Source organism: Bombus fervidus, chromosome 2 (genome assembly GCF_041682495.2).
Source record: "Bombus fervidus isolate BK054 chromosome 2, iyBomFerv1, whole genome shotgun sequence".
NCBI classification, from domain to species: domain Eukaryota; kingdom Metazoa; phylum Arthropoda; class Insecta; order Hymenoptera; family Apidae; genus Bombus; species Bombus fervidus.
Genome location: NC_091518.1, coordinates 10388588 through 10403287, shown reverse-complemented (window position 1 = coordinate 10403287; position 14700 = coordinate 10388588). Strand labels below are relative to the sequence as shown.

Below are 14700 nucleotides of genomic sequence, written 5' to 3'. Positions count from 1 at the left end.
TCACATTTAAATTCCACTCGTCCTCTGGTACCGCGTTCTGCGCTCTATTTGTAAGCATGCACTTTGCACTTTGCTTGACACACGCGTTTCCTATTGTCGTTACGATGTTCAAAAATCATTCCCTATCATTTTCCAAGAGAAAAAATACCTAGAAAAAAAGAAAAAAAAAAGAAGGGACGTAGGGTAAAATTTGCACCTGTGTCCTGTAGGTCTATTTCGTGCCCCTTACTGTGCGAATAATCGTGATTTATTGTGTGCAAACAGAAGATCCAACTTCTAGCGGAAATGTAACAAGTGAATTTCGACGCAGCAGGTAGATGTTGACGTGGTCTATTGTTGGAAAGGGTGTATACATCGTTGAAAGAACCGACCCCATCCATTCGACAAGGGATTGCGACGAATTCGTGCCGGCCACGCGCCGCCACGCTTACGAAAACCCGAGAAAGCTGCAATCCCTTTTTCTACGACATGTTCCCTACTCGAAACAGTACATAGTAGAAGTAAAAGTGACAGTCAACTTTTACGGGACTAATACTTTACCTCTATCTAACAAAGGCAGAAGGACATTCACGACAATGGTCAATGTTACTCGTAATATTTCTTCAAGGGAAGTACTCTATTTGGAGTGAAATACGATCATTATAAAATTACGAAAATTGTCTCCTTGATTCTACGATGATAGAATGATACTGATAAGGTTGCTTTTGATCCATGGAGGAAAGAAAAATACGAAAAAATTACATAGTCATATTTTCTTACACTGCCACTGAAAAGTATTTGGCCACTTTATCTTTAAACTTTACTAAGTAAAGGTATCGCTTATTTTTCACGTAATTTAATTAAAGAGAAATTACAAATAAAAATTACGTATTCATAAATAATGTCTACATTCTGTGGGTATTATTATTTTATCATCACTATATATAAGGTTACCTTTATATAACCAATATTAGTTATACGTATTAATACATATGCAATGAAATGTTGGCATCTACGAGAATAAACGTAACCCTAACCAAGTTATGACACAATTTTTGAACAAAATTTACGAAACATTCCGGTGAAGCTATTTATCCCCGGACTATCTTCAAGTTTCTAAAATACAGATCAGATAGATTCTTGTAAACTTGTATCATATTTGATTCAAGCAATAACGTTTCAAACTAATAGATACATCGATGAATTTCGCGTTTGAAATTTTAATACATTGTCGATCGATTTTCAAACAATTAATAAAATGTATTATTCGTTGATTCACTAAGAAGATAAATCCGTTAAAATGTCGGGAAACTATAGAAAATTTGAAAGTGGCAAAATGCACAGAATATGCATAATTCACAAGGTTATACAAAATACTCGAAATATTCGTATATGGCTAATTATAATATCTAGCGCTAGAAATAAATGAATTTGTTTAAGTCTTATCTCCTCGGTGGCATTCACAAAAATGTAAATTCGCGTAAACATCGACAGTCTAGTCGTAGGTGATAGCGTAGGTTAAATCGCAAAATCATTTTCATTTTCGTCGAAATGAACACGACGACTCTCGGCTGTTTGTCCGATTTTAGAACTCTCTTTTAACGAAGCAAAGGGTCGAGATGAGTCTGTTTATAGAGAGAGAAATTTCGAGCGTTCGTGTCCCCTTTGGGTTTGTCTGGTTCGCGAAGCGTGTCGTCGGGGTCCGGATGAAAGTAAAAGTAAAAGTACCGAGAACGGGCGCCAAAGTATACATGCACGTGTGTACGGCGATCTGGTCGCGTGAAACGCGACCGTCGAAGGAGGACGCGGCTCGCCACCCGTTTTTCCGACCTTTGAAATCGTACAGACGCATTTCTAGAATGGCACTACGACGTTCGCCGAGTGCTTTCACCAGTGTCGATGCGTCGTGAGCTCTCTGACGTAACCAGTTTCACTAGAACGCGTCTCTCCCATAACACAGACCTAATTTTTAATCGACGTCAACCTGTTTCGAAGCGATTACACGATGCAACTCGCCAAGGTGACGATGAAGCAATTATCAAAATTAAGGCTTCCGGATGCAAGTTGTTCGTATTCTAATTTTTTCTAAATACTACTGTTAATATTATTATTCATATATATAGAATATTTGTTGCGTTTTTCTTGCAAATAGTAGATTTATGAACAAAGTTTTACTATCTTTTATACAATAGTTTGAATAGATCTTCTTTCATTTTTCTTCGCTTGCGCGTATTAAAGAAATTATGAATGTTCTTAAATTGGTAACGAACCTTTTTACGCTGCATCGTGAATGTAAAAATGAATTTAATATTTTTCTGACAAATCTATCATTTACGAGGAAAATGGTGCCGGGTGCAGACGAGCGACTTTTTGACGTTGCATTTTCGCTGCATGTCTGTCCTCGTTGTGTTTAACTGGGAAAACAAAGACAGACATATGACGCAGCGAGAACGCGGCATGAAGAAACGTCGCCTGTCTGCACCGGACCTAATAGCACGAACTTGTATGTATCAATGTATTACTAGAAAATAATTTTGATCTCTGACGAAACTGAAACTTTCAGAATATTTCTTTGAAAAGGGCATGAAACAAGAGTCACAATTTTAAAGATTGTATGATAATTGACTATGAACGCCATAAAACTCTATATAAAGAAGGCGATGAATTTTACAATAGGAAAGAAACGCGTGAAAATCGAAATAAAAAAACGCTATCGAATCTTTGCAGCCGAGTCGGAAAGATATTTCCGGTTGATAATTCCATATCATTTCCTATGTTATCTGGTGCACCGCTAATTTTACAAGTATATCGCTCGCGAGTTATAGCAGATTGTGTAACTTTTTAATATCAGGAAAAAAAGAGAAAATAAATGTTTTATATCTTTCTATCTTACTTAACGAACACTCCATGAAATCCATTCGAAATAGAGCTAACTAGTCACAGATCGAGTATACGAAATGAGAAATAAAGATGGTGATCCGTATTTTAACATTACGAAAGTTTCTTAAAAATTGTTATGACCACTATACATACTCTTATGAACAACTTAAGCAGAAATTTATTTCGCCTATTAAACGTTATAACGAGTATTACATTTTAAATATTTTACATACGTTTGCATATTATATGCATTTTGCTAATTTCACAAACAGTCCAATGATAACTTACGTAAAAGGCAACTGTAACTCGACTATACGTTCGAAAGATACTTGGCAAGAGTCGCGTAACGTTTCAGTGACTCTTTCCCATTCTTTTCAGGTGGTTGGTGATCAAGCTCGGCTCTGTATCGCGGACGAATTGCCACGCTCGAGTAGATTTAACACCGGCTGCGCAAGTACCGGTAGCTGCTCGAAACGGGAGCGTTAATTGTAAACGCGGCTAAAGGGGACGCTGGACAAAGAACGAACAACGTGACGGAAAAGGAGAAAAAAAAAGGAAAAAAAGAGAAGGCAGGGAACAAAAAGAAACGAAAGAACGACGGGAAAAACAAACGAAATAGAACGGACGATCGTAAGCCGAGAAAATAGAGTGCAAACTGCCCTTGACGCGAACAAGAAGCAGAGCTTGTATCTTTGTAACGAGCCCGCGTAATCGCGCAATGCCGCCAATGCCACAATGCAGCTAATTATCAGCATTAATGCTGGCGAGAGTCATGAATATTCATACTTGACATCTTTATCGAGCAGCGGGAAATTGGAGTCGTTATACGCGGGCCTCCTTTTTGACCCACCTATCCACGCGAATCGATATGTGACCCGTGCCACGGTTAAGGAAATTAAAACTTCTCCCCTACTATGTATATACCCCTGTGTATATCTACAATTTTCTTCAATCTCGTATAACATATAGCGTGAGCCAGAATAGTTGTAGAGATTAGAAGAAGGAATGGATGTATGAGAAAGAGCGGAGGAATGGACTCGTGCGAATGACAAAGAGGGAGTGTGCAATTAAATTATAAGATTAAATTTAAGTAATTAAATATAAAGTAAATAGAGTACAGTTAAGTGTAAGTTTAAGTGTATATGTATATTATATATTTATTTACATTATATATTTTATATTACATACTACATTATATATATATATGATGATCTAGTGTATATAGAGACTGCATAACAGTGTGAATGAGACATCTATGTAAATCAATCTCAGTTTTTAACGGGCAAAAATTAATAATGTATATGTATATACACCGTTAACATAAACTCGTGGTACGAGTGCAAAATAAGACAAAAATGAAGGGTAACAAAATTGCTTTGGATACTCGGTTTTTTTTTAGAAAATCTAGTTTGGCAACTTGTTAATTATCTAATAAACCCTAAGCCGAATCGGTATGCTACATAACTCGCGTCACAGTTAAGGAAATTATAAGTTCTCCCTTTATGTATATGTGCACCCCTCGTTCATATGGATTAGGCCACCTATGAAAACTTAATCTGTTGAAGATCAGTGTTGCGCTAAGACAACATTTTATTTGTATTTTTAGTCAACTTATTGAATATCCAGTCAGATTTTGAAGTATCCTACCTAGATTTCTCGAGGTATCCTATTTAATTCGCCGCCAATTTCCTCAGCAGTGCTTAGATTAGGAAACTATCAAGATCGGCATATAATTATTATAACTTATTATGCCAATGTAGTCCTTTCAATAGCTTGCTTTTTACATACGTATATCGGGTAGCAATCTTGAAGGAATATAAAATCCTACATGATTAATCGTTTCCTTGATGCTTTGAAATTTTCAAACTGGATTCTCCTCGAATGGGAACCTTAAAGGAAAAAATATTATTCTGCACCTTCGACATAACTCGAACCATAGAATCTCTCCCGTTTCAATTGCATCACGAATTTATACCCATAGTGTGAGTTTACTTTATAGTATACGAGATATTCTACGTACGAGATTCCAAGATGCAACGACCTGGCTAAAGAAACCAACTGAGAGAAAGGGAGAAGCTTCTTTCGAGCTCGAATAAGGCTACTTGTTTACCGAGTAATTAGATATTCTTGCTAGCCGGGGGGCACTTTGACACGGATTCGCGTGCGTCTAATGGTGCAAGAAAAAACCTCTTGGCTACTTGCTATTAGACTACCCAGTTCTCTTATGAACCATGCTACCTCAAAATGTTCTCTTTGGGTAAACATGAGTTACCAAAAAAGAGAGAACAAATTTCAAGAAAAAATCTCCATTTTATGGAGACAAGTTGAGAGCTAGAGTGAGAAGTTACGATACGGTAGAACACCATTTTTAAATAAAACAGGTAGAAATGGACTATTAGATGGATCAGGCAAGTAAGTGTTTCTCAAACTATTTGTCAATAATTGATCAACTAATTGCATCAGAGCTGACTTAATTATCACATCCTGTGAGTTTCACACCATACTTTTTAGTAAATTTTAATGAGAATTAACATTTTAATTTCCGATAGCAACAATTATTTTTTGAATGATTGGAAGAGCTAGTTATTGATACGTTGTTCGATATAATTATATATACCATTTTTATGAAGTGAATTTTTACAAGATATTATTACAATTCTCAGGTAAAACGAATTTAATAAAATAAAATAATTCTTGTTCGAGGATTAAGTATCGCTCGTTATAGCAAAGAATAGATAAATAACAATTTAAAATTTTATTATTCCACTGGCTCTATATAAAGATAGTTCATTATACAAATGGAGAAACATAATATTCAATACCTTTAAAATATTTCAATTTATGATGCTTTTAAAACCAAACGTTGGATATTAGATATCTCATATCTACAATTTCAAACCCAATATCGAATACCATGCTTTCAAGACGTTAAAACTTATCAAGATTCTCAAGAATTATCAAAACTTAAAAGACTCAAGATTCAAAATTTATCTAGACTAGAAAATCTTAAGTACATATTAAATTAAATTTGAAATAATTCCAATCTTAAAAATATTGAAAATTTCGAATGATTTCAAAATATTCAATATTCAAACGCACAATCATTAACTACGAATAGTACGCGATACGCAGGCGATAAACAAAAAACATAATAATCGATTTAAAAATTCAATAATGAATTCCATGTTAACAAAACTATTCCCTTTGTATTGATTGTGAAATTAATTATCCTTGCATGCTATTGAATATTACAAAAATCATCCTTTACCTATTTACAAAATTTCACAGAGTTATTACCTATTTTCAGGAAATTTATATTTATGAATCTACCAAATTATTCGAAATGAAGAAATTAATAAAAATGGACTTGATTCCAAAAGATTTCTTCTGCAATCGTTTACGATATATCATGCTAGACCAGAACCAGTGTTAAATATAAGGGTTGGAACAGAAAGGGTGAAACATAGCGAATACAAATAAACGTCTCGCTTCATCGAATTGCTGCGTTTCGTTCGCGAAGCATCGGGACGGTGTGAGTTCATAAAGAAAACGTTCTGAAGGTTGTCTGTTCTAAATCTGAGGCGAGATGTGGCAGCGACCGGGCACACGGCTCGTTTGCATCGTCGCTACTGCGGAATTCGCGACGGAACGCCTGTTGCGCGCGAAAGCCACTCGTGACGTTCGTAGAATCGCGCGCAACCCCCGATTCCCAGTGACGACCAGCTAAATTTTATCGCGCACGCCAACAAATACTAATACGATATCCGATTCCGTCTACTTCTCTATCTCTTATCGTTCTTCAGGTACAAACCATCGTTGTCAGGTTATTTCGCACACTCTTGCAGTTTTATCGCCATCGCGTTGCCTTCGTCTACTACTTTTTTGCCATAGTTTTTCCTTTCCTTCTGACGATATTTCTAGGAACTTTTCAGTGAAACTTGTTCCATATGGAATGCGGTTGAGTTTGTCTCACGCGGCGGGTAATTTAAATCGTGCATACGGTTACGCTCGATACCTTCGCGATTAACTGCTATTTATACATAGGTATAGATAAAGATTGCTAATAAGCCTAGAGGAATTAACGGGTAATAGACACGTATACTTATTAAACGGAGAATCGATAAATGAGACTCGCTTTCGTATTTATGTATTTCGTTAACACGAATTATGATAAAAATGTGGCATGTTTCTACTTACTGGTTACATATATGTAATTGGTACTTATGCTTGGTACTCATGAGCGTACAAAAAGTCGAGTAGACAAAGTGCAAAACAGGAAAAAGACGTAACGCTTTGCTACGTCGCGCAATGAGGAAGAGCGAAATCGTATGTACCTGTAACTTCGAAGGTGGACCGAGTCGAACGAAAAAATGGACAAAACGAGTACAAGCAGGCGAATAATAGAGAAAAAAAAAAGGGAGTGGGAGAGAGGGAAAGCAACGTACTAGTGTTAGCGAGTAGAGGATAGATGGAAAGGACGAAAGACTATACGCACAAAGCGAGAGGTAGACGGTTGAAAGCGAAAGCGAAAGCGAGAGGCAGAAACAGCAAAGAGTGAGAGTGAAGCGTTGAGAGAAGGCAAAGTAGCGGGAGAAAGAAAAAGAGAGTTTGGCAAGCGGTATACTGCGGCAACAAAGAACTCGAGAGCATAGAAATGAGTGGTTGAGGTTACCTGATGTATCATTCGCTGGCAGATCAGTGACCAAGTTGACCGGTGGTCGTGAGTGCGTTTGCTGTTGTTGTTGTTGCTGTTGTTGTTGTTGAGTTTGCTGTTGCTGTTGTACCTGATGAAGGGTCTGTTGTTGAGGTCCCGGCAAAGGTAGGTTAGTCGCGGTATTGTTTTCGGCGAGAATCGTCGGTACCGAGGAGGAGGAGGATGACGACGATGATTCCGTAAGGGCCGTCGCGGTGGTGTTCTCGAGGGCCGTGTGGCCCCCACCTTCCCCTGCCCCTGTAGCCATTCGGCCCTCGTGCATTCCAGCAGACAGACAGACGGGGGTCCCTCCTCCTGCACGTCGTCCTCGAGCGCACGCACTTCTCTCGAAACACCTACACACTCTCTTACGTGCCCTCGCTCTCTTTCTTACCCCCGTCTATCTATCTGTCTGTCCCGTTTCCCTTCCTCTTTGTCTAACCAACGGAACCGCGCGCGCTCGCTGTTCTTCCTTCTTTATTCCTCTCTCTGTATACGTTCCCTCTCTGTCTCCTTCTCTCTTTCTCCTCGTGTGCGCACGCTCTTGCTGTCCTCCTCTCTTTTTACTACTACGCTCCCCGCGCCGGCCAGCGCCGTCTGAGCGTACCGAAACTACACCGTCTCTTTCAACCAAACATCAGTATATCACATAACAGCGACATCACACACGCCCGCGGAAAAATGAGCCCCGCGCGGATTATTAACCTCCTGTCCGCCGGCTCGAAAAAAATCGAACGTTAGACAAATGTAGGTCTGTAGGCCACTTCACTTACACTTTGCATCGGGACGGGCACTCCCTTAGTCAAGCGAGCGTCCGGCGCACCGCTGCGCTCTGACAGCACGAGTTCCAGGACCGTGTGCTTAGCGCCGGTGCCCGCCGTTGATTCTTTTTATCGGTACCGCGCGTCCAAATCACGCTTTCCGTCGCCCACCTTGTTGCGATTCTTGCCATTTCTATACATCTATTAATGTACGTTTCCAAGTCTTTTCTCAACGTGTCATACACGTTAATTCGATCGGTAGTAAAGGTTTAATTAGAACGATCGAGGCAAAATTAGGCGCGTTATATTTATGAGATCAAAACTCGAAAAAACGGAATGCAAATTCTTTTACGTTCCCTTTCTGATCTGCAATGTACGCGTTAAGTGGCTTTGTTTTAATGAGCCTTGAACATCAGAGATATGAAACGTATTCTCGTATAATAAGGAAAGTTTAATTTTTGACTCATTAATTTTTAAAAATGTTATATCGCTTTATTGAATTACGAATGTTATTCTTCAATGCTATTATTCCGCTTTATCGAATTAAATGCTTCGACGAGTGTGCAATTGTAATTTTGAACAAAATTAAAAGATACTAGTTAATTAGTCGTTAAAAAGTTATAAATTTGAATAATCGTAGATAAAAGAATCGATTGTTCGGTTTAAAATAAAATCGAAGAATGTTGATTTTTACTATGGTATGGTACATCTGTCTTGCAAGAATAAGCTAACCATTTAATTTGCGCCCAATTTTACCATTCATAGGCACGGCAGTGGATAACGAAAGGGAAAATATTAACTATACCGATCTCGTACACGCTACATGATGTAGAAAGAGCTCGGCGAAATTTAATGTATGAAGCCTCGAACATTGGAATAATCTTCCAACTGTTTACTTTCAATTGTACCACATCGAACAATAACAAAAGGGAAAGTATTTTGAGAGAAGGAACGTATCGAGCGAGGTTTTAGTGGGTACCAGAATTTGCTAGTCACGGCACTGTGTTCCAATAATGTATCACGGAAAGACGCAATTTCCGAAAGATTCCCTAGTTCCCCCGTGTTTGCAGGCAGTTAGAATCTGCAAATTGAAAGGCTGTCAGATACGTTTTTCACGTTATAAATGTTGTCAATTTACCACTGCCTTAAATATGACGATACCGTCTAAGTAGGTCAGATGTCACAATATCTGGACGTCTTATTATGGGGCGCTTTTACACCAAATGTTGCATAACTCGCCACGCACGACTTCACCAAATATAACCGTGTAAAAACTATGACCTGACGGACATAATGCGATGTAATCCCTTTTCATTGTACAATACACTTGACTAACGCTTTCGAACAACGTTTGCAGCGCTATCTAACACCGATCAGCGCGAAATATGAAATGCAAAATTGTCACGTTTCTTCTCCTTTATGTTTTTCTATAATAAAATGCATATCTCAAAGTATTTATAAAAAATTAACAAGGTGCAAGATTTTAACGTTTAGTCAATATACGAAATGTTATAACAAACATACAAAATGTTATTATAAATTTTATAAAAAAATATATATATAATATAATACTTTTAAATATTTTTCAAAGTATTTATAAAAAATTAACAGGGTGCAAAATTTTAACGTTTAATTAATATACAAAATGTTATAACAAACTAATATACAAACTAATTATAACAAACAAATTAATATACAAACATACAAAATGTTATTACAAATTTTATAAAAATATATATATATATAATATAATAGTTTTTAAGAATTAACATTTTTTATAATTGCACAAAATTCTTGTTAGAAAAATTATGTATTTTTCTGAGTAGCCTCAGAAAGTAGATAACGCGAGATTATAAGTCTCTGGATTTGCGCAGTACCTTCGTAAATTTGATAAATTTTTGCATCTCGCATCAATTTTTCTACCGGATATTCGGTGTTGAATCCAGCACCACCGAAAATCTGTAAATAATTTCGAATACGAAATAATTACTTTTACTTTTTAAAGAAGATAAATATATTGTATAATAATAATATACTTGAACAGCATCTGTTGCACATTTGTTGGCTACATCACCACCATAACACTTTGCAATGCTAGCAAGATTTGTAGCTGTTGGAAGACTACGATCGGCAGCCCAAGCTGCCTTCATCCATGCAAGTCTAGCAGTCTCAACACCGATCGACATATCTGCGAGCATGAATGCTACAGCTTGATGTTCTCCTATGACTTTATTAAAAGTTTTACGTTGTGTTGCGTATTTTACAGCTTCGTCAAGAGCTCTTTGAGCTAGACCGACAGATGAGGCTGCAACCTATGAAGGGAATAAGAAACAACATTTGAATATTACAGTTTATAATTGGTTATCTTTAACGAGTATTTTCATTGTTGTACCATTGGTCTAGTTTTATCAAAAGTTTTCATAGCAATCTTAAATCCTTCGCCTTCTTTGCCCAAAACATTTTCTTGTGGAACACGGACGTCTTCGAATGTTATCATTCGAGTATCGGAAGCTCTTTGACCCATGTTTAATTCCTGTTTTAACACGAAATAGATTTATTTTGAAATTCTAAAAATATGCAATGAAAAATAATTTATTAAGAACAAACTTTACTTTTCGACCGGGTATTACACCTTCATACTCGCGTTCTACGATAAAAGCTGTGAAAGCTTTACCAGCTGGAACTTTTGGATCAGGATTTGTCCTTGCTAATAGAAAATACCTATAAAAGTGATTATTTTATATAGTGAATATAGACATAATTTAGTGACAAATAAATTACTGATAAATTCAATATACCAATTAGCAACACCTCCATTTGTTATCCACATTTTTGTTCCATTAATGATCCACTCATTTCCTTTCTTTTCAGCCTTTGTTTTGATACCTGCAACATCTGATCCAGCTCCAGGTTCGGTAACACAATATGCCTATAATTTTTATATTGTAAATGTATTAAATTATTAGGAATTAATAAATTTGATTATCTTACAGCAACAAGTGGTTCTTCGATAAGTCTTCCAAGATATTTTTTATGTTGTTCTTTTGTTCCAAATGCAATTACAGGAGCTTGCTGTAAAAAATTTTAAATGCCATTATTTTATGTAAATAGAAACATTGCAAAATGAACTTACACCTAATCCTGATCCTTCTAATGCGGTTGATATTCCTGTACAGCCATAAGCAAATTCCTCTCCAACTAAACAACCTTCAAAAGTACCAACATTCATTCCTCCTATAATAATAGTTCATATATATATAATTTATCTCTGAAAATTTTGTATTTTTTAAATTATATAAGTCTGTAACAATACCACAATGTTCAGGAATATGTTTATTTAATAAACCCAAACTCCATGCTTTTTTCACAATATCCCATGGATATTTTCCACTTCTATCATATTCAGCAGCTGCTGGAATGATTTCTTCTTTTGTAAATTTGCGAGCCAATTCTTGCATTTCTCTTTGCATATCATTTAGTTCTAAAGTGGGTATTATAAAAATATATAATAAAAGATATTTTTAGTTTTACAAATATAACTATGTTATTGTCATATTCTGTTTGTTGTACTAACCAAAGTTATATCCTATAGCATAATCAGATGATGAAAATGTTCTCTTCACCTTTTGATACGTTACACTTTTCATTATCTAACAGGACATATGATATATCATTAATATCTTTAACAGCTCAAAAAACAATAACGTTTGCACAATAATGAAAGTTATACATATCTATATCACCTATTATTTAACTTTTGTATAAAATTTCATGTCTTATACAGTACTTACCGTTCGTGAAAACATTTTGACGTTTCTTTGTTTTTACTTTTAATTTTAAGAAGTTCTTTAATTTCAAACTTTTATCGGTATTCTTATTTTTGCAGGTATTGAAAATTCACAAAGTTTGTACATAAGACACTTACTTTAACCGAGATTTTTATTAGAACTTCCAACAAATACTGCAAATCATGGTCCTTGCAGACCAAAGCATATCAACGTCTACCAACTATCATTACTTATGAAATAAATACCTAAGATAATTAGTATTTGAACAAATAAGACTATGTTTATAAATATATTATAACTTACTAATTACATACTTTATTACTGTATATTATACGTAAAGCTAAAGTATATATATATATATCGTGAATCTAGTATAAAGCTTTGGAAGTAAATAACTGATTGGTTATAATCTTTTTAATATTTAATATTTGTTATAATCTTTTTCTTTTGATAAACATATATTTATAGATTAAGTATGTTTCGCAGTTATAATCTTCTTTTTATACATTAGACTTATTTTATAACATGAAATCTTAATATTGATGAAACTATTTAAATACTAATTTTATATACACGAGAAGGCGCGAAAATTTTGGTCACTTCTTCGACATTTAAATATTTTCGGAAGATTTAAGAATTGCATTAAACTGGATTTAAATTACTTAATAATTTAATAAGTGTTTATTTAATTAATTTACGAATAATAAGTTGTAAAAAATATAACATTATTTATGAACAAAATAACAAACTATAATCGTTTAAATTCTCATAAGGAAGGGAAATAAATCTACCAGTCGATGTTGAATCGTCTTTGTCGACCAAGTAATTAATATTTTTATGTGAAAGGTACAACATGAACTTAAGCTAATGTATGTAGAAAAGTAGCTGTGCGTTAATTAGTGTATTATGTATGTTAATTTCATTTTTTTTGCTATAATAATAATTGAAATTGACAAGCGACTATTGCAATCTCTCCAGCATGAAGATAGATATTCATCCATTAACAAACAATCCTACAGCAGCTTGGCGTGAACTGTCACAGCAGCAAAAAGTGATTAAAATAAATACCAAACTTCCAACAACTGAAGCAGCAAATGATAAAGTAAAAAGTTCAAATTACTTGTCATCATTTTTATTAGAAACATCCGTTGAATCTAACCTATAATAGCCAATACACAAAACTCGTATGGTATTATAATACTAAGGGTAAAAAAAACAATTTATTGTGGTATTTCATTATATTTTAGCTCCGTGTTGTTTGTATGAGTGATACTCATTCATTAACACCATTCATAAAATTCGATATACCCATGGGAGATGTGTTTATACATGCTGGAGATTTTACAAAATGTGGTAGTTTACAAGAAGTCATAGAATTTAATAATTGGATTGGTAATGTCAAACAGAAAAGCTCATTTTTTTAGCTTAATAATATTAGTTGATAATAATCATTTTGTTGCAGGTAATTTGCCACATAAAAGTAAAATTGTTATAGCTGGTAATCACGAACTTAGCTTTGATCCCACATTTACTCATCCCTTTTCATTACAAACCAGTGGAAATCGTCAAAAACATACAGGGACCAGTATTCTTGACAATATACCTACATTAGGAATGTCTAAGGATACTCTTGCAGAAGCAATACAGACTGCGAACGTTAAAGAATATTTGACAAATTGCACTTATTTAGAAGATTCAGAAACTATAATACATGGAATAAAAATATATGGTACCCCATGGTAAGTATTTATTTCTGTATTATAAAGACATTTTATATATCATAGTTTCCTAATAAATTTTTTCTATACTTTAGGCAACCAGAATTTTGTAAGTGGGCATTTAATGTACCTCGTGGAGAAGCATGCCTTTCAAAGTGGGAAATGATACCATCAGACACAGATATTCTTGTAACACACACTCCTCCTGTAGGTCATGGAGATTTATGTTGTAGTGGCGTAAGAGCTGGATGTGTTGAGTTACTTTCTACAGTTCAAAATAGAGTTAAACCAAAGTATCATGTTTTTGGTCATATACACGAAGGTACAAAATAAAATTTTTTTTTATTCTGAATGAATTACATGCTTATAATTTTTAGGGTATGGCATCTCATCTGATGGGAAAATCATATATGTAAATGCATCAACGTGTGATTTAAATTATTTACCAAGTAATCCACCAGTAGTCTTTGATATAACATTACCACCTGAACATTGTAAATCATAAACAAAATTAAAAAGTATAACGATAAATTTCGTTACATTTCTTATGTACAAACGTATAAAAATTTTAATTTATTTATTCGTATATTTCTATAAATTTTTTGTATTACAATTTTACCTAAAAAAATGAAAATTACAAGGCAAATGTAAAAAAAATTATGATTTTAAAATAGTATCGTTCACTTGAAGATATTAAAAAATTGTTGAAAATAATATTTAGCATACATTTTTTACAAATATAAAAATTTTATAATTATGATATCTTTATTTACACATAATGACATGTAAATAGAACAGTTTTGTACTTAGATAAGGTTTTAATTTATATTATTTTAAGAAATTGTCATAAATGTATGTCTAAACAAATTATAAAAACCTTG

The 14700-nt window shown here is 34.6% G+C and overlaps 2 protein-coding genes across 5 annotated transcripts; one reads left to right on the top strand and one right to left on the bottom strand.

Annotated features, from left to right (window-relative positions):
- The first annotated feature begins 7521 nt into the window (after positions 1-7521).
- On the top strand, positions 7522-14350 carry LOC139997237 (metallophosphoesterase domain-containing protein 1). Of its 4 annotated transcripts, none has more exons than XM_072021582.1 (6): positions 12673-12970; positions 13080-13203; positions 13349-13493; positions 13564-13840; positions 13915-14141; positions 14197-14350. In XM_072021582.1, the coding sequence occupies exons 2-6, from the start codon at positions 13081-13083 to the stop codon at positions 14322-14324; spliced, it is 900 nt and encodes a 299-aa protein (XP_071877683.1). In that variant the 5' UTR covers positions 12673-12970; position 13080; the 3' UTR covers positions 14325-14350. The 4 variants fall into 4 exon arrangements, with proteins under 4 accessions (XP_071877693.1, XP_071877683.1, XP_071877682.1 ...); XM_072021581.1 differs by having other exon boundaries at positions 12675-12947; XM_072021592.1 differs by lacking the exons at positions 12673-12970; positions 13080-13203 and adding an exon at positions 7522-7678.
- On the bottom strand, positions 10075-12364 carry Mcad (Medium-chain acyl-CoA dehydrogenase). The gene is made up of 10 exons (XM_072015384.1): positions 12105-12364; positions 11888-11963; positions 11627-11794; positions 11447-11547; positions 11305-11385; positions 11112-11242; positions 10926-11034; positions 10706-10846; positions 10350-10625; positions 10075-10272 (listed from the first exon to the last, which is right to left on the bottom strand). Exons 1-10 carry the CDS (start codon positions 12117-12119, stop codon positions 10120-10122), a joined length of 1251 nt encoding a protein of 416 aa, XP_071871485.1. The 5' UTR covers positions 12120-12364; the 3' UTR covers positions 10075-10119.
- Positions 14351-14700: the final 350 nt, after the last annotated feature.

Excerpts from the sequence above, each read along its gene's own strand:
- Mcad (XM_072015384.1), bottom strand. Across the intron at positions 11,548-11,626 it reads ACATATTCCTGAACATTGTG|GAGGAATGAATGTTGGTACT; the intron begins GTATTGTTACAG and ends CTATTATTATAG. Across the intron at positions 11,243-11,304 it reads TCGAAGAACCACTTGTTGCT|GCATATTGTGTTACCGAACC; the intron begins GTAAGATAATCA and ends TAAAAATTATAG.
- LOC139997237 (XM_072021582.1), top strand. The coding sequence starts at position 13,081 with ATGAAGATAGATATTCATCCATTAACAAACAATCCTACAGCAGCTTGG. Across the intron at positions 13,204-13,348 it reads CTGAAGCAGCAAATGATAAA|CTCCGTGTTGTTTGTATGAG; the intron begins GTAAAAAGTTCA and ends ATTATATTTTAG. Across the intron at positions 14,142-14,196 it reads TTTTGGTCATATACACGAAG|GGTATGGCATCTCATCTGAT; the intron begins GTACAAAATAAA and ends TATAATTTTTAG.